Here is a 24903-nt window from a genome sequence, read left to right as displayed (position 1 = left end):
ATGTACTTGGCTCTGATCGGCTCCCTCAGCTGCTTTTTAATATGGTATGGCTGAAATTACCCTGTTATGGGAACTGCTTGGTTTCCTTACTAATACAGCCGTGGCTTGTTCTCTGCCCGTTCTGAATGATGTACTCTGTCTGCCCCAACACTGTTTTCCATAGCGATCCTTGTTTTGGCAACTGTCTCCTTATTTTCCAATCGCTTATCACTGTTTGGTCTGCAAAAGGTTTTCCCCTTACTGTACATTTGCAGTGACTATTCACTTTCCTCCAAATAGGGGATTCAGTAGCTGAGCGATCCCATTTGCAAGCTAATAAGGGCATATGAAACAAGTCCCCCAAAGACTTTACAGTGCCCTGTTGGCAGGGCACAGAATGGACTCGGGAGGTTATCTTGTTTTCCCACAAAAGAAAATTGGAGCTGGAGGTGGAGAGTAAGAGAAAAGGAGGAGGAAGAGGAAAGAGTAGGAAGAAGTTCTTGGTCCTGGGTGGCTGTCAGGGACAAAAGATCTCACCGTGAGTACCAAACACTGATTCCAGTTTGTTTCTGATCGAAACAACAGGAAGCAGGAGCAACGGAGTGGTTTCTCTAACCTTGTAGCGGGGGTTTATGCTTTTGTCTTTGGCCAAAGGGCAGCCTCCTGGAGCCAATTCGATGTTATTCAGTTTCCGTCAGTTCTATCTGCATGAGTTTCTCCTTCTTTGGAAGCTGTCAGTGATAGCACACCCGCTCCTTGTCAGTAAGCAATCCATGGTATGTTTTCCTTCTGTTTCTCCAGAGCTCGAAAAGAGAGCTTTGGGGACTCCTCCCCATGCTGCCCCCCACCCCCATATAGCTTTTTAAAATTGTTAGTGCTTTAAGCTTTTCAGCTTTCGTACTCCAAATGTTGTATCTTGCTGTGGCTTTGTAGAAAGAAAGGGATTTAATGGATGTTATTTTTAACAGCAGCTGGGATAAAGGTGGGTATTATCGCTAATACTGGAGAGGCAGCCTACGGATTCAAGCATTTGATAACAGAAGGGGGTCATTGGGTTCCTACAAGCTGATGAGCACCAACCCACCAGCTGCCTTACAGCCAGAGCTATAATTTGGCCTGCATCCTGCGTGAACTTGGGTTAATGCCATTGTTTCCTTGTGCAGAAGCCTTTTTATTTACTGGATGTTTCAGTTGCTTTGTGACTGGAGAGGAGTCGTACTGTAAGAAGCTGGGCTGTCTGGATGGGAGTCTGTTGAACCTAGTACAGCCAATAGGCCAGGGCTGAATTTCCTACTCTGATCACATCAAAGAAGAGTAATTAACTTTCCCAGAAGGCATCTCAACTTGGTAATGACTGTAAAATATGTATGTATATATATACATACACACATATATATATGCATATATATGTGTGTATATATATATATATATGTATAGATAGATAGAATGGGTGTTTCTATAAACCTCCATATTCAGAAGCGTTTTCTTTTAGTTGTGAAATGTTTCTTATCAAATGGGCACATGTTACAGGAACACTGGAGCTTGGCCATGTGTGTGCCATTTTTTGATTTGAGACACTTGTACTGGGAATTTTGGTGTTGCTGCTGAAAATGTTTAATGAATGAACTTAATGTTATTTCTGGTGCCTTATTGCTCAGCTGCAATAATACACGTGGCATGAATTCTCAAGTTGTAGAGGTGTAGAAAAGAGAAAGTTGAACAGAGGGCAGATAATTAAGGAGCGTCCTCTTGGGCTTCACTGCTTTTTGTCTTTGCTTTGTGTTTTATGTCTAGGTATGAGAAACTTTAAGTCCAGGTTAACATTTTATTAGGATGAGTCAGATTTAATAGGTTGACCTACAAGGGTACTGATAAGAGATTCTTTCTGTCTGCTCCCAGCATTCATTTGTCTTTGCTATGTATATAATGAAAGACCTTTACTTATCAAGTACTTACTGGTCTGATGCTCTTTTTCTGTTGTCTTCATGTTTTTTTTTTTTTTTTTTACTTTTTCACTTGTTACTCTTCTCTGCCTTAGGCAGAGAAAGTGTCACAGGGCAGGGACTCTGCATCATTCTCACTGCAATCCATTAATCTAATAGCACATGCGTATAGATTATTAGGATAGAAGATTTAGAGCTGGGAGAGACCTTAGTCCAATTCCACTTTACAAATGAGGAAACTGAAGCCTAGAGAGAAGAAGTGTCTTGTGCAAAGTTACCCAGGTAGCTAGTGATAAAGCCCCTTAATTCCTATGACTCAGATAAATTGAGATATTTGTAAAGTGCTTACCACAGTGTCTGGCACATAGTAGATACTTAATAAATCCTCCTTTTCCCCCTCAATTCCAAATACAGTGGGGTTTTCCCCCATGGTGCCCTGCTTTTGATGAAAAATGTGACTTTGTCCACTAACTTGGGCAAAAATTTTGTAATCTTGTTTCTCTAAATCTATAAAATGGGAAAATAATACGTATCATCCACTTAAAGTCATAGGATGAACAGAGACTGATAAAATGATTTTGAAATCTCTGGATAAGTCACCTTATTAAATAGATGCTGCTCTATTGTGAGTGCTGGCCACAGAATAGTGGATTTAGTTGAAACACTAAAGCCTGAGCAAAAATGTCATTAAAATAATTATTTGCTTTTTTGGTGTATCTATAGTAAGTAGCATGTCTGTCTTAGAGACGACAGCCAGATTTAGGAGTAAGTATGAAATGCCTAAACATCATCACGGAATTCTTCAATAAGGGATCTTAATAAATGTGCACTGGTTGATTAATTGATTTGTTAGGTATTAGGATTTGTACTCCCAAGAAGATGGCATGGTGGATGCTTGGTACTTTTTTAACTTTCTAAATGAAATAATAATTATCTTCTCATTCATAAATAGCCAGGTCCACTTATGTTGTTTCTAACTTAATGGTAAAGGCTAAAATGTGATTAGTATGTTTTCATTCACTTGACACAAGAAGGCCATTCAATACTAGCTGAATATAAAGAGATAATAAAGTAGAGATGACTCACTTGAAAATAAATTTATATCACCTTTCCTTTGCAATATCTCCTTGGTACTGATTATCTTTTTTTAAAAATAAGATCCCAGTAAATCAATGCTTCTGACATCCTAATATGTTGCTACAGAAATAGTGGTGTCAGAAGTTCATCTGTGAATGTTCTTGACCTTGAAGAAAAAAGTAAAACTCAAAAAGACTTTTCACAAGTATTAGAAAGAAAATTTCATCAATATTTGAAATCCATTTAAGATAATAACAAGCCTTTAAGAAAAAAATTACTCCAAGTTTCTTCCAATTCAAGTATCCTTTGCTGGTAGTTTTGTTTTAGTCCTTAAGGGAAGCTGCTTGTTCTGTTTCTCCAGAGGTGGCAATTTGGTTGGCCCTGGTATTCTCTACCCTGACACAGAGCACAATCCTCCTCTGGCATAGATGGTCTTTGATACTTGCAGTGGCCAAAATTCTGATCTCTTCCAGGGTCCACCTAGTGATGAACATCTCCAGACATAGTTAGGCTGGTCCTTGGACAACAGACATACGATGTAATGCTAAACCTGTATTCAGAGTCTTTCTAAATATGTACAACCTGCCAGCACTTGTCCTTTTCTGGTCTAGAACTCAGATACATCTCTACACTAGAATGAAATGTCAAAGAAGGACCATAGTGGAGATCTGGACCTACTTTGAGGGGGGAAGTGGTTAGGTTTCCTGATTTATTCAGAATCTTATGAATGAAAAGCATCTTGGTTTTCTAAATTAAAAAAAAATGATTTAGTATTTTATTTTCCCCCAATTACATGTAAAAACATTTTTTTAACATTCATTTTTGAGAATTTGAGTTCCAAATTCTCTTCCTCCATCTCTCCCTCCCTTTGCCCCTCTTCGAGAAGGCAGACAATATGTTATAGGTTATACATGTGTAGTCATATTTCCACATTAGTCATGTTGTAAAGGAAAATGTAGACCAAAAATACCCCAAGAAAAAATAAAGTAAAAAAAAAAGTATGCTTCTATCTGTATTCAGACAGCATCAGTTCTTTCTCTGAGGATAGCTTTTTTTTATCATAAGTCCTTCAGAAATGTGTTGGATCATTGTATTACTGAGAATAACTAAGTCACTCACAGTTGATCATCTTACAATATTGCTGTTATTATGTACGTTCTGCTGGTTCTACTCATTTCACTTTGCATCAATTCATGTCTTTCCACATTTTTCTGAGAGCATCTAGCTCATTTCTGATAGCACAATAGTACTCCATCACAATCATATACCACAGCTTGTTCAGCCATTACCCAATTGATGAATATCCCCTCAATTTCCAATTGTTTGCCACCAGAAAAGAGCTGCTATTAATATTTCTGTACATATAGTCCTATTTCCTTTCTGTTTTTTATTATCTCTTTTATGATACAGACCTAGTAAGTGAAAAGCATTTTGGCATCAAACACTATTTTATCTTTTTATTCTATTCTTGTCATGAAACGGTGATCATTTAAGTGAGCAACCCATGAGCAATGAGTGGAATATCATATCTGAAATGACTTGAATCTGTAGAGTAAGGAGAAAAAAAAAAGCCATACTGGGGTGTGGTGGGGGAAGTGAATTTTCTTGAATAGGGAAAGCTTCTCATGAGTTCATAGATTTAGAGCTGGAAGAGACCTTAAAAGTCATCGACTCCAATCCTTGCCCCTCCATTTTAAAGATGAAGTAACTGAAACACAGAATATAGTTAAGCAATTTGCCCAAGAAGATAGGATTGGAAAACAGGTCTTACAAACTCAGTGTCCTGTCCTCTACATTATATTACCTTCTTTTAGAACTGGAAGCAGTGTATTTTTTTTTTAAGCTAGAGGACACTAAGGACTAGAATTCTATTTTAGAATTACAGGTACTTTCTGCTGAAAGAAATAGAAGTTGGTCAGCGTTTTCTTCAGAATTCGCCAAATCTCACCATGTATTGCGGGTGTATATTTCTTTTTTTAAAAAATGGACTAGAAATCGAAAAGCCTCTTGAGAAAGAAACTTAACAACTGGAAACTAATATTTTATTTTTGAGAATAAAACTTGGTATATTATTCCCTTTTTAAAGGTAAACTAAGGCCTAGAATCACGAAGTAATTGGTGCCCAAAGAGGGAGAAAAGGAAATAAAAATATGTAACCAGTTCCAAAGTTGAAGCAACTGGACCAGCCTTCCTCTCTGCCTAGCTAACTTGTTCAGATTGATAGCTGAGTGTATAATATTAAATTCATATGCTGAAACTTTTATTTATCATGAAAAGAAATGAAAACTTACTTTTTATGTATTTACACTATGAATTATGATTTCTTAATTTGTCAGTCTTATCTAACTCATGTCTTATCCTTTCTTTCTACATTTTAGCTCTTTTGGAGAGGAGTATGGTTTAGATTTCTCCATGTTAACCATGAGTGTAACCGTGTCCCCCATGAGGTCACAGGAATTGGATCCCATGGCTACTGACGCTTCTCCGATGGTCATCAATATGACCCCTACAGTGGAGCAGGGTGAGGGAGAAGATGGGATGAAGGAAATGGATTCTGACCAACGATATGAGAAGCCACCCCCACTCCATACAGGGGCAGACTGGAAGATTGTCCTCCACCTACCTGAAATTGAAACATGGCTCCGCATGACTTCAGAGAGGGTCAGGGATTTGACCTACTCGGTCCAGCAGGACTCTGAGAGCAAGCATGTGGATGTACATTTAGTGCAACTAAAAGTAAGCACATTCTTTGGACTGTATACATTCAGATCATTTGGTATAATGTAAACTCCATGAGGGCAAGAACTGTCTTATTTTTGTCTTTTGCTTTCAATACCTAATACAGTGCTTGGAGTATGATAAACATTTAATAGCTTGGTGACTGATCGATTGATTGAAGTCTATAGACGTTTTCAAGGTCACAAACCTTGCAAATCCTCCTTCCTCTTCTCCTCTCCTCTCCTCCCCCTTTGTTTCCTTTTTAACCTGGTTGCAAGTCCTGAAGATGATCATAGCTGACCCTAATGCTGATTGTTGAGGAAGCTTTGAACTCCTTTGTTTCTGGTATATGCCGGTTTGTACCTCTCTAGTAAGCCTGGTGGCCCCAGATTCCTGGTGGTTCACCATATTGGTGCTGGACTTAGTTTGGCTACCATATTGATTCTAGCCTTACTGCACCTCAGAATTCCCAAATTCATTTGATCCACCAGCTTCAGCTTCCTCTAATAGACATTATGAGCATGGGCTACCATGCTCAGTCCTATAAATCCTAATGAGAAAAACTCTAAGGGGAAAAATAGAAGTCCAGCTGGTAAAAACAAATGGGTCTGATTTTATTTTCCTCTTAAGACCAGCCAGGTGAAGATAAGATTAAACATTTCCTATTATTCATGTGTGTGTGTGTGTGTGTGTGTGTGTGTGTGTGTGTGTGTACATACAGTTATTCTGGAGTAAAACTGAGGTACTAAAGGTATATATGTAATGTCATGGAAAGAAAACAAAAATAATAACTTCTCAAAAAAGTGAAAAAATGTGTAATGGGAAAAAAACATTAGTTTGAGCTTTTATTGTGTGCATGTGGGTATATATGTAGGGTGCATTTGTGGAAGTTTCTGTCTTATTTTAAGGTAACTGGCCTGGTGTAGATGGGGCAGATAATGATGTAAATGTTTAACATTAATTTTATCAATGATCTGAATAAAGGCCCAGAGAGCAAGGTTATCAGATTTGCAGTGGACATAAAACTGGGAGGATAAGATACCAAAGTGGACATGGTCAAGATCCCAAAAGATCTTTACAGGCTAGAGCTGAAAGGGTTAAATAAAGCTAAATACTTTGTACCCTTCCATCCCATATGGCAAAATTAGGATGAATGGATGCAAGTTACAAAGAGCTAAATTTAGGTTTGATTTAAGGATAAACTTCATAATTATTATATGTATCAAAAAAATTTAAAAGAGCTATTTCAAGAAGTAGTAATTTCCTCATCACGGGAAATCTATAAATAAAATCTAATGGCCACTTTGGAGGGAATTCTTATTTAGATACGGGCCTGAGGTCATTTTCTGCTCTTGAAGTTTTATGGTTCAAAGTGAAGGTTCTTTCATACTAACCAGTTTAAGGTTTGCCTACCTCGATATATCTTCATCTGTTAAATGGTGATAATAATACCACCTATTTCCTAGGGTTGTTGAGAGAATAAAATGCGGCAATATTTGTAAAGCATTTTGTAAATGTTAGAGTACTACATAAATCATCATTATTATTTTTGTTATTATTTAACCTTGTGGTTTCTGGAATCTTTTTTAAAAAAAATAATGTGAGACTGGCCAAAATACAGGTCACTTTCCATAACTTTGATAACATAAAGTAAGGTTTCTTTTCTCCCTCTCAGTAAAGGTTAGGATCCATGCTATAGGTCTATGGAGCTATAATACCTAGACTAGGTACAACATTCCATTAAGCTCCTATAACATTCTTCTACCTTCCGCAATTTTAAAGGAAAGAAAAGACAAGATATAAAGAAGATGGAACAAAATGAATCGTGGTGGGGTGTTCCTTAGAAGGGGATTTTTCTTCAATTATATCTGCCCTTGAATAATGAAAGTGACATTAGAAGTAATTTATTTTGACGTTTAACCCAGATAATGAAGCTTATTTATGAACATCCCAGAACAGTATTTATCCAAGCTCAATTTCAGTATCCTTAGTGACAGGGAGCTCACTACCTGCCAAGGCTGCCAATTCCATTTTTGGGCTGCTCTCGTTGTGGGTAAATTTTTCCTTATGTTAAACCAAAATCTGTCTGCCTATACCTTCTGATAATGATCTTAGTTCTTCCTTCTGATTCCAAGCAAAACACATAGAATTTCTTTTCCACATAATAACCCTATAAATATCTGAAGATTGGAATTATAAATACACCTTAAATCTTTTCTTCGTCACTTAAAATGCTAGAATTGGGGCTCTTTCTAGGAAGAAGCAATAGCCTAAGACCCCTGAGGGGGAAGAGGGGAAGTGAATAAGTATTTACATAGCATCTCCTACATGCCAGGTGCTGCCTAAATTTTTAACAATCATTATCTCATTTGATTTTCCCGATAGCCCCATGATGTAGGCGCTGTTGTTATCTTCATTTTAAGGTTGAGGAAAGTGAGGCTGGAAGTTAAGTGACTTGTTCCAGGGTCACAGAGACAGTAAGTGTCTGAGGGTGGATTTGGACTCGAGTCTCCCTAACATGAGGCCTACAGCTCTATCTCCTGCACAGCCCAGCTGCCTCTAAGTGCACTTGGAGGCTCAGAAGGGAAGGGAAAATGAACCCTGAGAGGAGGGATTTGCTAAAAATAAATTTCACAATTTTGCCTAAGACTGACTTTGGCCCAATTGAGAAGTAATCCCTGAAGGCTGGTATAAAAAACTCCTCAGTTGTATACTGGAAGACAAGAGGCTTGAAAGAGAAGGCTTCCCATTCTTTGGAAGCCTGAGGTTGTCCCTAGAAAACCTCAGGGGTAGGGAACTTGAGGTCTTGAAGCCACATGTGGCCCTCTAGGTCCTCAAGTACAGTCCTTTGAAAGAATTCAAATTGGTTAACAGGCTGCACTTCAGGAACTACAGGGCTACAAGTGACTTTGAGGCCACAGGTTGCCCACTCCTGCATCATCTTTAGTCTTACCTAAACTAGAATGTTGCTCTATTTTGGTCCAGAATTCAAAGAATTGTTGTGGAATTACCTCCCCCTGAAGTTTTTTGGAATCTACTCATGGGTTGCTTGAGATAAGACTAGACCAATAGAACCACTTTAGAAGAAAGCTAAAATTTCTTAGAATTAGTCACCTGGCTTTCAGGAATTGAGATGGTAGGACCTAGATTGAACAATTGTTCCCATCATAGTTTTTGGTCATCTTTGCAGATACAGTATTCAGTAATCCTCTATGAAGACTACGGTCCTTAAACTAACACTCTGCTTTTTTACACTTTATTCTGTCATTATTTGTATATAATAAAGATTTAATAAAAGCTTGTCAACATATTGGCAAGAAGGTCCCTTTGAAGGAAAGCAGGGGTACTTGTTCTCATGGACTATATTAAAAATTATGTCTTTTTAAATGTCCCTGCTAAGGGTAATCAGACATAATTTCTTTCTGTTCTGTGTGTTTTGGACTTATCCATATACTTTTCTGTTTTAAGGCAAGAGTTTACATTTTAGCGACGAATTTCTTCTTTTTACATAGTGGTCCTTTTGGGGGTAAACATACTAAGATGAGTTAAAATATGCATTTAATTTTTAAAATTAAGCTAATTGTGGCATATATTAATATTTAAAATGAATATCCCTGGTAAAATTTTGTGACAATTGACAATGCTAGCAATATGGCCGTCCTGGCAGTATGGATAGAAGCTACGTCATAAGCTACACTTTCATTGAGCAAGCTCCTTTTAATTATATTCTATTAAAGAGACAATTTAGTGCACTTTGAAAAGAAAATTAATTGGCATTATGTTAGCAAATTGGATACAAATCGAACAAAACTACTGTTGTGAAACAATATTTTGTGCCCTCAACAAAAAAAAAAAACGAATTTATACATACACACATATATTGTGGATAAAGGCACAACTGAGGCCAATTTCCACAGCAGAGAATATTAATAGGCAGATTCGAGAATTGAAGATGTATAGTCATGGGTAATCATTTGTTAGGTTAAATAAGATCTTAGGCCTTATTACAAACCTCATCCAGGGAGATTATTGACTGAGTCAATATTCTCTTGATGTGAAGAGTTATATGATTTTCATTCTTTTCCTTTCTCTTCCTCAAAGTGATTTTTCAGGTACAAGTCGCTTGATTTCTAGAAGCCCCAGTTTCCTCATCTACACATGAGAAGGCTAGGCTAGATAACCTGTAAAGTGTCTTCTCGATCTACAGTCTCATGTTCTTAAATTCTAGTCACTGGTAGATAGATCTGCCTGCCTCAAGTCTCTCCCTGTTCCAATCCATTCTCCATTCAGCCACTAAAGTGGTTTTCATAAAGCACAGGTCTGATCATGCCACCCCTCTACGCGGTGAACTCTGGTGGTTTCCTTTTGCCTCCAGAGGCAAATACAAAATACCACTTGGCACTCAGAACCCTTCATAACCTAGCCCCCTAGAGCTTTCCAGTCTTCTGGACCTACCATTCCGATCCAGTGACACTGGCCTTCTGGTTGTTCCACCAAGAAACTCCATCTGTCTGCTCCAAGCATTTTGTCTGACTGTCCTCTATGCCTACAGTACTCTCCCTCTTCTGCTCTGACTGCTGACTTCTCTGGATACGACTCTGCCTCACTTAAATCCAGTTCACGCACAAGTCAAGGCATTACCCGTTACTTCGTGATGTCATTAGTCCTCTTTGAAAATGAAGGATGAACAACTGCTTGGCCTTCTTTAAGTCCCAACTAAAATCTGCCTTGTATAGGAAGCCTTCTCTAACCTGTCTTCATTCTGGGCTCTTCCCTTTTAATTACATGGCTTGCTTTGTATATATTTGTTATATATCTGTTTGCATGTTGTCTCTCTTCATCCTTCCTCCCCCCAACCCCGACTGTAGGCTCCTTGAGGGCAGGGACCGTCTTCTGCCTCTTTATGTATCCCCAGCATTTAGCACATTACCTGGCACATAGTAGACACTTAATAAATGTTTATTGACTGATTTTTGACTGGCATGACATTGGACAGGTTAATTAAAACAAACAGACTATAAGAACATAATGACACTAATGGCTGAAACAGTAATAATGAGCAAATACAAGCATTTTCCTCCACGTACAAGCTTTTACTTTTTTTTCCTCCCAGCTACTACTGTTCATTTAAAAATGAAATTGTACGCTTACCTCACATGTAGGCTTCAGTTTCCAGCACCTTCCAAGTGACACCGAGGAGCCAAACTCACATAGCTAGCAGTTTCATATGGAAATGCCTCTTTTCAAGATAGAAAATGTGGCTTACACTAACACTTACCTCTTCAAACCGAAATATAAATAGAAGGATAATTTATGAATGTTCTTCCCTGCTTAGAACGTTGGCCAGCATTTGGTCTGTAGTCGTGATGCATATTTCTTTATTTATGTATGTATTTAGTGTTCTCAGAATTTTTTCAATACCCTCTTTCTAACATGTTCTAGGAATAATAAGTATAAAGCTCTAAGTAGGATTTTTGGGATTGAAGAAATTCTACTCCTGTGTATAGGGGTATCCTGCTAAACGTTTAACAACTGGCTCTCAGAGTAGGTGGGGTGGAATGGTGTTTTCATGATGTACTTTTGAGTTTAGTCTGCTTATTAACAGTTTCTCTATTGCTTTCTTCATTCTAGAAAATCAACAAAACAATAAATTAAGCCCTGACTTGTAGCACTTCCCGATGTATAAATGCTCACATGGAAAATTTAACAACCAGCTCTCACCTGTCAGTATCAGCTGACCCCAGCACACCCCTGGAGGTGTGTGATGACAATAAGGGTCACTCCACTTTCGGGGTGCTGAATTCACCTTACATAGTTTTAAAGCCCAGATTACTGTTTTTAATGTGGAGTCAGTGCCCGTTTTTATGGGGTCAAACTATTTAGAACTGGAAGGAACCTTAGAGCATCATGTCCAACCTTCTCATTTTACAGGTGAGGAAGCTGACGCCCAGAGCGGTCACGTGGCTTGTGCAGTCACTCAGGTGTCCAGCGACAGAAGATTTGAACTGAGGTCTCTGACTCTGTTTTCAGTGTTCCTTAGATACCATGCTGCCTCCTTGGCTAAGTGGTCCAATGGCTAGTTGTTCTTTTTACTCAAGTCAATAAATAATCTGTTCCCAAGTTAGTGACTTGCCCCTAGGGCTTCAGGGACCAGTGCAGTTATCTGGGTCTGGTTTCTTGATCTTCCCAGTTGATTTTTTTTCTTATTAAAATTTTCAGGTACTCTTTTGTTCTCCAGAACAAAGACATTGATGAAATGTAAACTTTCCAATAAATCCTATGGTTTCATATAGCCACCGGTGTTGTGCAAGCTCCTGAGGGCATGGATGTTATAGAGTCAATTTTTTAAAAGAGAAAAGACAATCTCAAAGAGAATAAATTTTTCAAAAGAACTAGATGACAAATATATTTTTGTGAAACTTTTTTCCCACTTCCCCTCCTCCCTTCATTTTAAAAACTGGAAATATCATGCAAATACTTTTGTTTCTTTTTTGCCTAAATATTTTTTGGTTAGAAATGTGACAAGCCTTTGGGCCTTTTTAAAGAAAGTTATTTTTTTCTTTCAACCCAGAAGCTTGCACCGTTCAAGGAAACCACCCTAAACCTTAAAAGGTTTGGAGTTTAGCTCAGACCTCTGGACTGGGAGAAATGTGTTGTTTCTAAATGAGACATAGTGAATTTACTTCTTGATTTCTTTCTCAGTGAAGTTTGTTATTGTTCCTATTTTTAGAAATGTGGGAGGAAAATATAAACCTTCCCTGCTTTGTGGAAGAAAGGAGACAAACTTTAGAAGCTCTTATGGTAGATAATAACTTGCGTGTCTTAATAAGCAAGCATTCATTGAGCACCTACTATGTATCAGTCATTAACTTCTCTGTGGTATACAGAGAAACATTTACTGATACTAGAAAGTCCTTGCTGTATAGGCTAGGCAAGTTTTGCCCTATAAGGTAATGAGAGTTCAGAATAGATTATCCATGCCAGTGAAGACACAGATATACGTGGCATAGTGGCATACACCTATAATCCCAGCTACTGAGGAGGCTGAGCAGTTCTAGCCAGAACAAGATGAAGAGACCTATTCTTTAATTTAAAAAAAAAAGATTATATAGTATGGGCAAATGACATTCATATATTAAAAAAACTTCCTGAATCTCACTTTGAAATCCAGTTTTCTTGGTTTTCTCTATTCTCACCAAAAGGATTGGTAATAACTTCCTTCCATGCTAAAGTCACTTTCACAAAGCTATCCTTTATCCCCTTGTTGGGAATGATCTGTCTTTTGTTTTCTTAGCAATTTCAATGGACCCATATTTTGTTCCTTCCTCTCCTTTGTTTATAAATACAAACTGTGTTTATAAACACACTTTTTTTCCTAATACACACTGTGTAATGTGTATTATACATGTTCCGTACTTGATTTCTCGTTAGGACCTAAGACATTTTTAGGTGCTTCATAGATGTTTGTTTGAATTGAATTCAGTGATCTGAGTTGAATTTTATCTTTCATCTTTATCCTATGGAGAAGGAATGAATAAACAACAACAGGTCAAACCAGAGAATGAGAAGAAACAAGCTCCCTAATAATATTATTTTTATATTCTTGGCATTTTAATCTTGAGAAATTAATCGAGTTTTTTTCTCCCAGAATGATAAGCATCCCACTGGAGGTGCTGGACAGAGTTGATTTAACGGGCTTTTTCTTTGAACACTTAGGAAAGACCCATTTGCAAACTAACAGCCAGGCATGTAGTAAAAAGTAACAGGGAGTGGTTGAAGCGGTAAAGGATAATTGTTCATAACTTCTCTGGCCTTCGTTTAGATTGTTGGGGCTGGCAGTATTTTCTGTGAGAAGGAAACTGCATATTAGAGGTATCTGCCACACTTCACGTGAACAGATGGCAAAGAAGCATTAGAGGACAGGAAATTTCTTTGAACAGGTTCTCAACTTCCAAGAAAGTGTTCTCTAGTTACTCATCTGTGCGATGATATGATGAACATTCAAAGAAATAGTATTGCTATCAAGGGAGGTAAATACATTTGGTAGAATCCTAGAGGCTAGGTTATGTCTTCCCTTCTGCTTTCAATCATATCATCTTTTCATGTTTACCAGAAACACAGAACAAACAAACAAAAAACCCTTTGTCTGCCCATTTCCCCTTTTGACTGTTGTCTTCCCTTTCTTCTCCTTCCTTTCTCAGGCAAACTTTTTGAAAATGTGAGCTCTACCCATTTTACCCATTTCTTCTTCATCCATTCCCTTCTTAACCTCCTGTAGTCTGTTTTCCATTCCTATTGAAACTACGTTTAAACGTATTCTTTTTGCTTAATCCAATGGATTTTTCTATCTTTGTTTTGTAAAAACGTTGTTGTACTTGAGTCTTTTGGGCACTTGCTTTATGAAACTCCTCTTCCTCTATTTCTAAGACGCTGTGTTTACTGATTTTCCTCTTGATTTCCTAAATGTCCTTCTCCTGGCTTCTCTTTTGGTACATGTTCTTTCTCTTATCCTCTTACTGGAGATGCCTTCAACATTCTGTCTTTGACCCAAATTTATCCTGTTGTTCTATACTCTAAACATACTTCCTTGGTGAGGTCATTAGTTCTCCCTTGCCTCAACTCTTGCCTCTTTGTGGCTGACTTTCAAATCTATACCTCCATCACAGAGTTTTCACCTGTACTAGTTTTTTCCCCTTATAGAACACCCATTATCTTATAAAACATATCTACTTGGAATTTATTGTTCAGCTGTGTCTTGACTCTTCATGACCCCATGGACCATGAGGATTTTCTTAGCAAAGATATTGGAGTGGTTTGCTATTTCTTTCTCCAGTAGATTAAGGCAAACAGGGGTTAAGTGACTTATCCAGGGTCACATAGCTAGTAAGTGTCTGAGGACAGATTTGAACTCAGGTCTTCGGACTCCAGGTTCAGTGCTCTATCCAGTGAGTCATCTAGCTGCCTCCTACTTGAAGTAGTAGATGCTTAATAAATGCTTGTTGGCATACTATCTAAAACCAGGGAAGTGATAATCTTGCTGCATTCTGCTCTGAGTGAATATATCTGGGTTATGTTTAGTTCTTGGTGTCATATTTTTTTTTGGAGGGGGGAAGGCAGGGCAATTGGGGTTAAGCGACTTGCCCAAGGTCACACAGCTTATAAGTGTGTCAAATAGGGCTGGTGCTCTACTCACTGTGCCACCTAGCTGCCCCCTTGGTGTCATATTTTTAAAAGGACATTAATAAACTAAAGAGGGTCTAAAGGAGGGCAACCAGAAAGGCAAATAGTCTTGACGTGATACAATGTGAAAGTCATTTGAAAGACTAGGGGATGTATGACCTGGAGAAGATAAGAATCTGCTCTGATCAGCATATATCTAGGATCATGACCCTGGGCACGTCACAGAACCTCATTGAACCTCAGTTTCCTCATATGCAAAATAAAAGCGTGGAACCTCCATGTCTTTTAAGGTCTCTTCTAGCTTTAAATGAGCTGGAGCTATTCAGTTCTAGGTGCTATTTTTTTTTAAAAGTTATTGATAACCTAAAGAGGGACTAGATGAGGACAAGCAGAATGGTAAAGCATCTTGAGATCACACAGTATGAAAATTGTTTGAAGGCACATTGGAGATGTTTAGCCTGAAGAAGAGACTTGTAAGAGACATGGTAAGTATCTTAAAATATTTGAAGGGCTAGCATATGGAAGAAGACTTTCTCCTTGGTCCCAGAAGAGGAGAATTATGACTAACGATGTGAAGTTGTAAATACTAACTTCAGCTCAATGTAAGGAAACTTGTTCTAATAACTAAAGCCAACCAAAAGGAGAAAATTTTGCCCCAGGAGAGAGCAGAAGCATTGAAGGAAAAGCTGAATGACCCCTCTTTTTTGTATGAGGTAATGGGATTTCTTGGACAGGTGCAGGTCAACTCAGTGATCTGTGTTGTGTCCAAGCCTAGATGTAGAGTCACTATGTTTCCAAGCTGAACCTTAAATCTTCTTGATTCCAAGTTTCTTTCCAGTAGTCTGTTTTCCATCACAAATGGCTTAATTTGTTTGACTGTGATCACATTGCAAGCTAATGTTTTGACCTTGGGTACATAATAGCTCTTCTTTTGATGTTTGTCTCTTGGCTCCCAGTACACTTCACTTTCCAACACTCCTTTCTCCTTCCCATGAACCTTTCCTTGACTCTACCACCCCAGTTCTCTTTCTTGTTTGCAGCTCTCATCATATCGATAGTCAATACCAAATAATGTAGGTGAATTTTGTTATCTAATTGTTAGGGGTCTCTTCTTAAGAGTGGATTGCAAGCTGATCCAGGAGCAATACCGTAACATATTGCTTATCTGGGAATAAAGCTCATGTCAAAATTTCAAAAGATATAGGAAAAGAAGCTATATGTTCTAAAATATTTACAACAGCTCTCTTTGTGGTAGCAAAGAACTAGAAACTGTGGGGATGCTCATTAATTGGAGAATGGCTAAAGAAGTTGTGGTATGTAATTGTAATGGAATACCACTATGCTAAAAGAAATGATGAGCTCGATAATCTTAGAAAAACAGATAGACTTGCATGAAATAATGAACAGCAGTATGAGCAGAACCAAGAGGACATTGTATACAGTAACAGCAATATTGTTATAAGAGCTACTTTGAGTGAATAAGTAATCTTGACTATTATAAATATCCAAATTAACTTAAAAAGACACATGAAGGAAGATACTGTCTGCATCCAGAGAAAGAACTGATAAATATAAGTGTGTATAGGTATGTATTTTTGTGTCTAATGGTAGCCATCTCGGGGGGGGGGAAGAATTAAAAATTTATATGATTATTATATATTTAAAAGGAATAGCAAGTTGTACCTAATAGATTTGCAGTTTTATGTGCAATTTTTAAAAAAATGTATTATGTTATGGAAATGATTGTTTTATTCCATAAATTAAAAATAAAATAAATAATTTTTAAAAAGATATAGGAAAAGGTTTGTGTCATGGGGGAAATCTCTGGAGTCCAAATCAGCCACCACGAAGCTTACAGGGAAATCTCATGCACTACCTTTCTAAGAGTGGCTTTTTGACACTCATGCTGAACGTCTTTGACTCTGAATGAATATCTCAATTATCCATCTGCTTAGTTATGTGGCTTCTCACCATATTAAAATCTAACAATTCCGCAAACATTAGAGACAGTGTGGTGTAGTGGATAGGGCATTGGACTTGGCTTCAGGAACACCTGGGTTCAAATTCTACCTCAGATTCTTACTAGTTATGCGATGTTGGGCGGGTCACAGAACCTCTTTGAGCCTTAGTTTCCCCATATGCAAAATAAGAAAGTGGGACTCCTTGTCATTTAAAATCTCTTCCAGCTTTAAATCTATTATCCTATGAAATACGAAATCCTATGTTAGGCACTAGAGATAAAAAAGACAAAAAAGGGGAAAAATACTGACTCTCTAGGATCTTTTCTTTTGTTAGGGAAATGAGGACAGTATGTTAGGAAAAGGGGAGTGGTGGTACAATGGGAAGGCAGTGTTAGAAAAAAGGTAGGATCATGGATTCCAAATTGAAAAGAACCTTAGAGCCATCCAAACCTCTTGCTTTTATGGATGAGGAATCTGCAATTTAGAGATTTTGGTTTGCCCAAGGTCAAGATACACTTGCAGCCTTGAAAAGTGATAGCTGACAGCTTGACATCAAAGGTGGAGACAAAGGTAAAAAGCAGAACTGGAAAAATACAGCTCTCTAGGACCATTTGATACAGTATAAAGCATCCCTATATGCTTCATGAAGCAGCTTGTGAGAATGTCACTGTAAGAGCTCATTACAGTGACCAATGTACATAATAATGATTCTTAGTCATCAAGTAAGGTAAAATTAGGTTTAGTAGACTCTATTTTAAAAGTCAGGGAAGTGTCTAATACAGTTTACTTGTCCAAATCCAGTGGGCTCTTACATAGTAGGTGCTTCATAAGCCTTTGTTAAATTGAACCAAATTAAATAAGAAGAGGAGATACAAAAGTAACATTAGGTTGAATGTAGTAAAATTTAATTGAGATAGATAAAAAGTTGTGAGAGATTATTACTGTGCTATCATATTAATAACCAATTACTAAATTGGGATCCAGGCTTTTCTCCTCGATTTCCTCATTAAGGAAGGCCCTGCTCTTAAAGTCAGTCTCTGAAGGATGTGACTGAAGAAATTACTCTTAGCCTTCAAGGAACATGCTCCTCAATCTTGGGTTCCACCCCACCCAAGAGACCTAGCTTCTGTTCAGAGTATAAATAGAATCTAGTGTGAGAGAGTCCTTACTCTGAGGAAAGGAGCCTCTGTCCTCGTACCCCTCCATTAGAGTCTAGGTGACCCTGTTCATGAAAGAGAAAACCAATCAGAGTGGTTTGAGTGGAGGTGGATTCCCCTGTCCAGATTGTTGGAGATGGCTGAGTGTCATGATAAAGCCATGTTCTCAGCAGGAAGAGCCGAAGACTTTTAGCCCACCTCCTCATTAATGTCCACCATTCAGGGTTGATTTTCACTTGTCAAGGGAATTCTCTTTCAGAAGGGTTTTTTAAAATTTTCGGTGTATCCATTGGGAGTCTTTAGTTACCGGGAGAAATCACTGATGGATTGTTAGCCCCCCTAATTAATAAACTGATTAATGATTACCTAGAAACTCTATCTTTCTGGTTTTTAAATTTGTTTCAGTCTTTTACTTAGGCACACACATGAAAATGAGCTTCACCATCAATAAGCCATTTTCAGGCATCTGCTATGTGCCAGGCACTGTGCTAAGTGTTAGAGATACAAAGACAAAAATGAAACAGATCCTGCTGTCAAGGAATTTATACTCTAGTACACAGTGGAGGACTTGTGGCTAGATAGTTGTACACCTGAAAAAAGCCTAGGAATTTTAGGAATTTGCATATCAATATGAGTCAACAATGTGATGGGACAGGAGTCAACAAAAGCTGGTATGATTTGGGAGTGCACAAAGACAAGCTGAATGTCTAGAATGAAGGATAGGGAGTGAGGAAGAGTGAAAATTTTACATAATTTGCTCTGGTTTTACTACATCTAAAACGTTATGTTCAGTTCTGGATACCACATTTTAGGAAGGGCATTGACAAGCTGGATAACATCCAGAGGAGGGTAACCAGGATGGTGACAGGTATTCAAGTTTATGCCATATGAAGACTGATTGAAGCCAGTAGAAATGTTCAGCTTAGGGAAGGGAGGTCTTAGTAAGGACATTCATAGGATTTATAATCTAGCATGTAGAACACACTTAATATGAAAATAACTATGGCATAAAAATAGAGCCCAAGTAGATAAAAGGAGTACAAAGTGCTATATGAGAACCTTAAATGTTAGGCTAAAGAATTTTTTAAAATGATGCAATAGTTTACAATCTGGTTCTGACTCTTCTTGTCTTTTTTGGGGAGGGTTTTACTACAAAGCACAATTGTACAATTTCCCCTAGATGCTTAGCCTAAATTTTGTTTTTATCTCATTGAAACTTCATCTGTTGATTTTTTTTTCTTTTTTTTTTTCTTTTGGACTCTGGGTATAGAAAGTCTCCTCCCACTTTTTGATGTTGACACATCTCTAGTCCCCAACTGTGATCATGTCTCCCTAGGTTGCCGCTGAGGGCAGCTGTGATTATTTAGAGAAGATGTTCTTTTGCAATCTAATCTTTCCTCATTAGTCAATCATGTTATGCTTCCGTTATTCATTGTTGTTTCTTTTTTTCTTGGGATTTCTCCAAGTTGTCAACCTCACTCTGCTATTGGGACACTTTAAACAGAATGCAGCCTTCAAGTTAAATTCTTGTTTGGTTAGGTTTCCCCATAGGAATTGACTAGGTTTGGTTAGGTTTCCCCATAGGAATTGACTTGGCCCTTAACTTGTCAGGAATATGGTGGTAGTGAGAACTCTAACTAGGAATTCTTGTATCTGGGGCAAATTCAGTTGTGGGGAGGTGTTATAGGCCAGTGTTGACCAGGCTAGTCTCTAGGTAGCGTAGGTTCAAGACAGGAAAGCACTCAGGTACTTGGAGTCCATCTAATAGTTAACCAGAAACCAAGGAAAGGATTTTCAATAGGGATAGACAGTAGGGATGACACAGCTCCCCTGCCTCTGAGTTGCCCATGGGAGTTTACCAGCCGAGTGTCAGGTTGGAGCTGATGCTTTTTGTGGCTTTTCTGTATTCAAGTGATCAGGAAGCGAAGTTGATGGCCCAAGCCTTCAGTTGCCTGAGCCAAGTAAATCTCAAGTATGTTTTCAGTACCTTTTAAGGAAAAGAACCAGCTCAGCCCGCACAGTGTGGGGACTCTATATATTGCTCTATTTCAGGCGGGCACAGGAAGGAAAGCCACCCCCGGCACGACGTTGGCTATCTGGGACAAAGCCAGGGCTTTCCCATGCTAGTTAAGGTTTGGTAGTGGAGTGGGCCAGGGTGGTCAATTATTTCCACCTTTCTATGGAAGGAGCAGGGCTATTTGTTATTTTGGAAATTCTTTCTGGGAGTCTGGTTTATGGAATCTTTTTTCAAAGAGATTTTTCTTTTTTTCTCCTTTCTCCTTGACATTCTGAATCTCTAAGTGACAACTTCAATTTTTGTAAAACAGAAATACACAAAATACAGAAACCTAATGAAATACAAAACCCAAATGGTTGTAGCTATTTGTCTTGTAACACTGTTTTGAGAAGATCTCAGTCAGTGATTCAGTGATCCAGACAATCTGGCAGAAATTCAGATGTGTGACTATAAATGAATATATTCTAGAATTTTTCAAAGGATAAGAATATCACATATTTTAGTATTAAAATGATTGTTTACGACAAGGAGATATTGCTGCCAAACCCTTTGAGGAAAGACCTATCACTGATATGGGCTGCTAATTAAATTCTGGTCTCATGATTTTTATGACATTTCTACTGCCTAATTTTCTCTTTAATTTTCTTCTTTCTCTGGATCTGGCTGTAAACAGTCAAGCTTTCTTAATGAATATCTTCAAGACATTTTGTGGTTGTTCAGACATATGATTTTAACAGTGTAGAGGTTCTCCTAGTGAGAAACTCCCTTTACCAATGCTAATTGGCAACTTTTTGACAACTTAGAGTGTTATTCAACTTCAAATGGGCCCTGGCTGCATGAAGGCAGTCCTTTTATTCCTCCTTAAAGTATTCTCTGTCTCACTTCTCACAGAAGCTCTTCCAAACTTTCTCGTCCACCCCAAAGTCCCCCATACCTCTCCCACCCCCACCCCCACTCCCTCACCTGAGGACCTTGTCTCTCTTTTTTTACTGAATTTTTTTAATTTTTGAAATTTTTTGATTATTTCTACTTTTTACTGAAAAAAATTAAAGCTACTTAGAGTAAACTCACTCTTCTCCCATTTTCTTTATCTTAAAAACTCCTTGATGTTACCTTCCACTCTCTTCTTTTTCCCAGTCTTTTAATAAAGAGTTGATCCATCTTGCCAAGATCAACCCCCCTAAATGTACACTTGATTCCATCTACTTCTGACTTCTCTAGCAGATTTCATTCTCAGTCATTCACCACCCCTCCCTTTCTCTCAAATCTTCAAACTTCTCTGTCTTTCAATCGGTTCTTCTCCTCCTGCCTTCAAATAGGCCCAAATCTCCCCATCTTTAAAAAGCCTTGACTAGACTACTGTCCTTCATGTGACCATCCTATAGCTCTCCTTCCTTTCTTAGCCAAACTCCTTCAAATAATCATCTACACTCATTGCTTCTTCTTTCTCTCCTCTTACTCTTTAGTCCCTTGTATTCTGATTTTCAGTTTCATCACCCAGATGAATCTAATCTCTCCAAAGTTACCAATACTTTCTTAATTGCCAAATATAACAGTCTTTTATCAGTCTTAATCCTTCTGACACATTTGATGTTGTCGATTGCTTTTTCTTTCCTGGTTCTCCTCCTCTGAGTCTGACCACTTTCTTTTCAGTCTGCTTTGCTGGCCCATCATCCACAGGATGTTCCCTAACTGTATATGTTCCCTAACGTACTATCTTGGGCCTTTTTCTCTTTGTTCTCTAAGAGCTATACCTCCAGCACTCCTCCAGAGAGGACAGGGTATCCAGCACTAGTCTGTTCCCCTGAGCTTCATTACCACATCACACAATTACCTATTAGTCATTTCAAACTGGATATCCTGGAGACACGTCTAAAACTGAGCTCTGTATATTTCTAGAGTTCCCTATTTCTCTCAAAGAAATCGTTGATCTCTTTCCAGTGTATTAAGTTCTTAATCTTAGTACAATCATGGAATTTTTATTCTTTTTCATCCCAGATAACCAATTGGTTATCAAATCTTGCCATTTCTACCTTTGCAATATTTATCCCATCCATCCCTTTATCTCCATTATATTGGGAATCAAGATGGGCTCTTAGCATTTATTCAACCAAGTGCCCTTGAAGAGTTTGGCCTTTGTTTCCTTGATTAAATTAGGAGTCTTTGATGACCTCCTTGCCTCAAGGGAAAGCCTAGTTTACATGGGTTTGAGTGACATGTTTGTGACATCAGAGGCTTTTAGACCACGTGGGTTTAAGTCACATTTTTGGTCATGTGGGTGAGTTGCATGTGTGACTCACCTTTGACCCTGAACAAAATATATAAAACCAGGGGTTGGCTTTCCTTTTTCGGAGCTCTGAGCTACAGCAGTAGTGACGTGTGACTCTGAGCCAGCCATTGTCGAGCTCCCGGCTGAACTCAGATGTTGGTAAATATGAATTGTATTTGGTTTGTTTATAAATGCATGTTTGTAATTTGTTTGTATTTGCTCTGAAGTTCGGGGTGCTGGCTTTTTCCCCTGAACTAAGTGAATGATATTGGTATGTTGGATTAAAGTAAGATTGTTTACCCTTTAACATTGCTTTCTTTAGTAAAGCAGATCAGTAGTGTTTTGTGAGCTGGCTGTTGTTGGTTTTACACCCACACAGCAGCTGCTAGCCGAATTGTTGAAACATCCATTTGCCTATCTACCAGTTTAGTTCAAGCCCTCATCACCTCTCACTTAGATTACTACAATAGCTCCCTAATTGGTTTCCTTGAGTCAGTTTCTCTTCACTTTGTTCCATCTTACATGCTTTTGCCAAGGTAATTTTTTTTTAAGTGTAGATCTCCCCATATGACTCCCTGTCCAACCAACTCTAGTGACTTCCTATTGTCTGTAGGATAAATACAAACTCTTCTATTTAGCTTTCAGAACTCCATACAACCTGACTTCAACCTATCTTTCCTGTGTCATTGAACATCATTCCCCCTCCTCCACTCTGTGATCCGTCCAAACTGGCCTTCTCTCTGCTCCAAAATCACAACATTCCATCTCCTATTTCTGACCCTTTTCACTGGATCCTCTACCTCCCATGTCTTGAATACATTTATTCCATAACTCTGTACCATACAGTCCTTTTCTTTCTTCAGAAAAGTAGTTTAGGCACAATCTTTCGCAATCAACCTTTCCTGTGAATGTAGTCCCTCCCAAACTACCTTGTACTTAACTAATTTTTATTTATTCACTTAGTGTAGCCCATATAATCTTTGAGGATCCTCATCCCACATCTTAGTCTCATTGATGAGTTGGGTTCATAGAGACGGACTACCCACGTCTCCCTTTCAGCATTCTAGGAGTAATCCTGAGGCGTCAGTGGATATCACTTCCTTGCATGTGAGCCATGAGAGGCTATGTGCTAAATGTGGCAAAGGAGCTAAGAGAAGATAAAATTCTCGTCCTCAAGAAGTTTGGGCTTTAGCTGGAAAGGCGGACCTTGGTGTGAACCAGAGAGAGTGAATGCTATGAGGGCAGTGCTGATTGTATTAACTACTAAGTATAGCCTCTAGACTGTAAGTGATACAGAAGGTCAGAGAACATTGTGGACTGAAAGATAACTCAAGCGAGGCCTGAAAGATGTGCAGAATTTGGATTAATGATGAGAAGAAAAGAGAGTAATCTAAGTCAAGGAAACAACATCATCAAGGGCACGGTCAGCAGGATTCCTACGACGTACGTAGAAACAGAAAGGAGATTGATTGACTTGCAGCGCTGGGTTTCATGGCTGTAGTGGGGTATAGTAAAAGAGAAGCTGTATTGGGCAAAGCGAGGCCGGGTGATTGAAGACCTTGTTTGGCTGGATAAGATGAGGCCGGGTGATGGGGAGCTCTGAATGCCAGTTTGAGGAGTGTGCGCTTGATCAAAAAAACAAAAGCGACAGGGAACTATTATGGCTTCTTAGGGAGAAATGAGGTAAAACTGGTGTTCTAGACAATGGAACCAGCCAGCGATGTTCACGACAGAGAGAAGAGGGATTAGAGTCATGTAGATCAGCAAGAAGGCTATTGCAATAATAAGGGCAGTAGATAAGTGCTGACAGCATGACCTAAGGTGACAACGGTGAGAATGAGAAACAAGGGCCAAACATGCAAGAGGAGGCTAAGGAAGAAGGAACAAAAGTCAGTATATGATTTAATCTGTATTAGGAATGTAATGATGTAATATTTGTACTCTTCAATTATACAGTAGTCTAATAGAATTTAATTACAACATAATTCTAGGAAGACTGTTGCGTCAGAACTGGTTATGTATGACTCATGTCCCTTCCATCATGTTCACTGGACCATAGGGTAGTAATCTCTTTAATGTTGGGGAAACATTGCCGATGAATATTCTTTTTTTTAACTTGAGGAAGTGGGTAAAACCTTTTGTTGTGGATTTTCTAGGAAGTCAGCAATAAGTGGCTGAGTGGGAAGGATAATAACTACACTGAATAGCCCTGTGGGGTTGTGATAATTAAAATAACCCAACTCATGGTCACAATTAAAGTTAAGTTGACTCATAGGTTGAGGAAAGTTTTAGCTAGTAGATCTTCCTCTCAAGGACACCCTTCCACAGTTTGGATGCCCATCCTTATAACGAAAGTTACTTTTGGCACTTTGTTGGAATGGGAAGCCCTCTCAATGCGTAGCTAAAGGTGAGGCTGACCATTTATAAATGAGGCTCCCTAAGAGAACATTTCACCTTTCCTAGGTTAGAAAGGTTTATAATTGTCTCATGGTTAACATTTTCCAGTTTTTTTTCCTTCTGGGCCTTCTGAATTATTGCAAGAAAAAGAAGGATTCACCTTTCCTAATGATCAGCTGGCTATTGAATGTGGGTACGTATGATG

At 38.5% G+C, this 24903-nt stretch overlaps 1 protein-coding gene across 1 annotated transcript in view; it reads left to right on the top strand.

The window, feature by feature from the left end:
• Window positions 1-505: 505 nt before the first annotated feature.
• AKAP6 (A-kinase anchoring protein 6) overlaps window positions 506-24903 on the top strand; it is a 495488-nt gene continuing 471090 nt past the window's right edge. The window contains exons 1-2 of the mRNA XM_036734767.1: window positions 506-517; window positions 5378-5735. Of these exons, the coding sequence (XP_036590662.1) occupies window positions 5412-5735 (324 nt within the window). The 5' untranslated portion in view covers window positions 506-517; window positions 5378-5411. The remainder of the gene's footprint in view (window positions 518-5377; window positions 5736-24903) is intronic.

This window comes from Trichosurus vulpecula, chromosome 8, assembly GCF_011100635.1.
Source record: "Trichosurus vulpecula isolate mTriVul1 chromosome 8, mTriVul1.pri, whole genome shotgun sequence".
NCBI lineage: Eukaryota > Metazoa > Chordata > Mammalia > Diprotodontia > Phalangeridae > Trichosurus > Trichosurus vulpecula.
The sequence above is the reverse complement of the archived record's forward strand: the minus strand, read 5'-3'. Positions and strand labels throughout refer to the sequence as shown.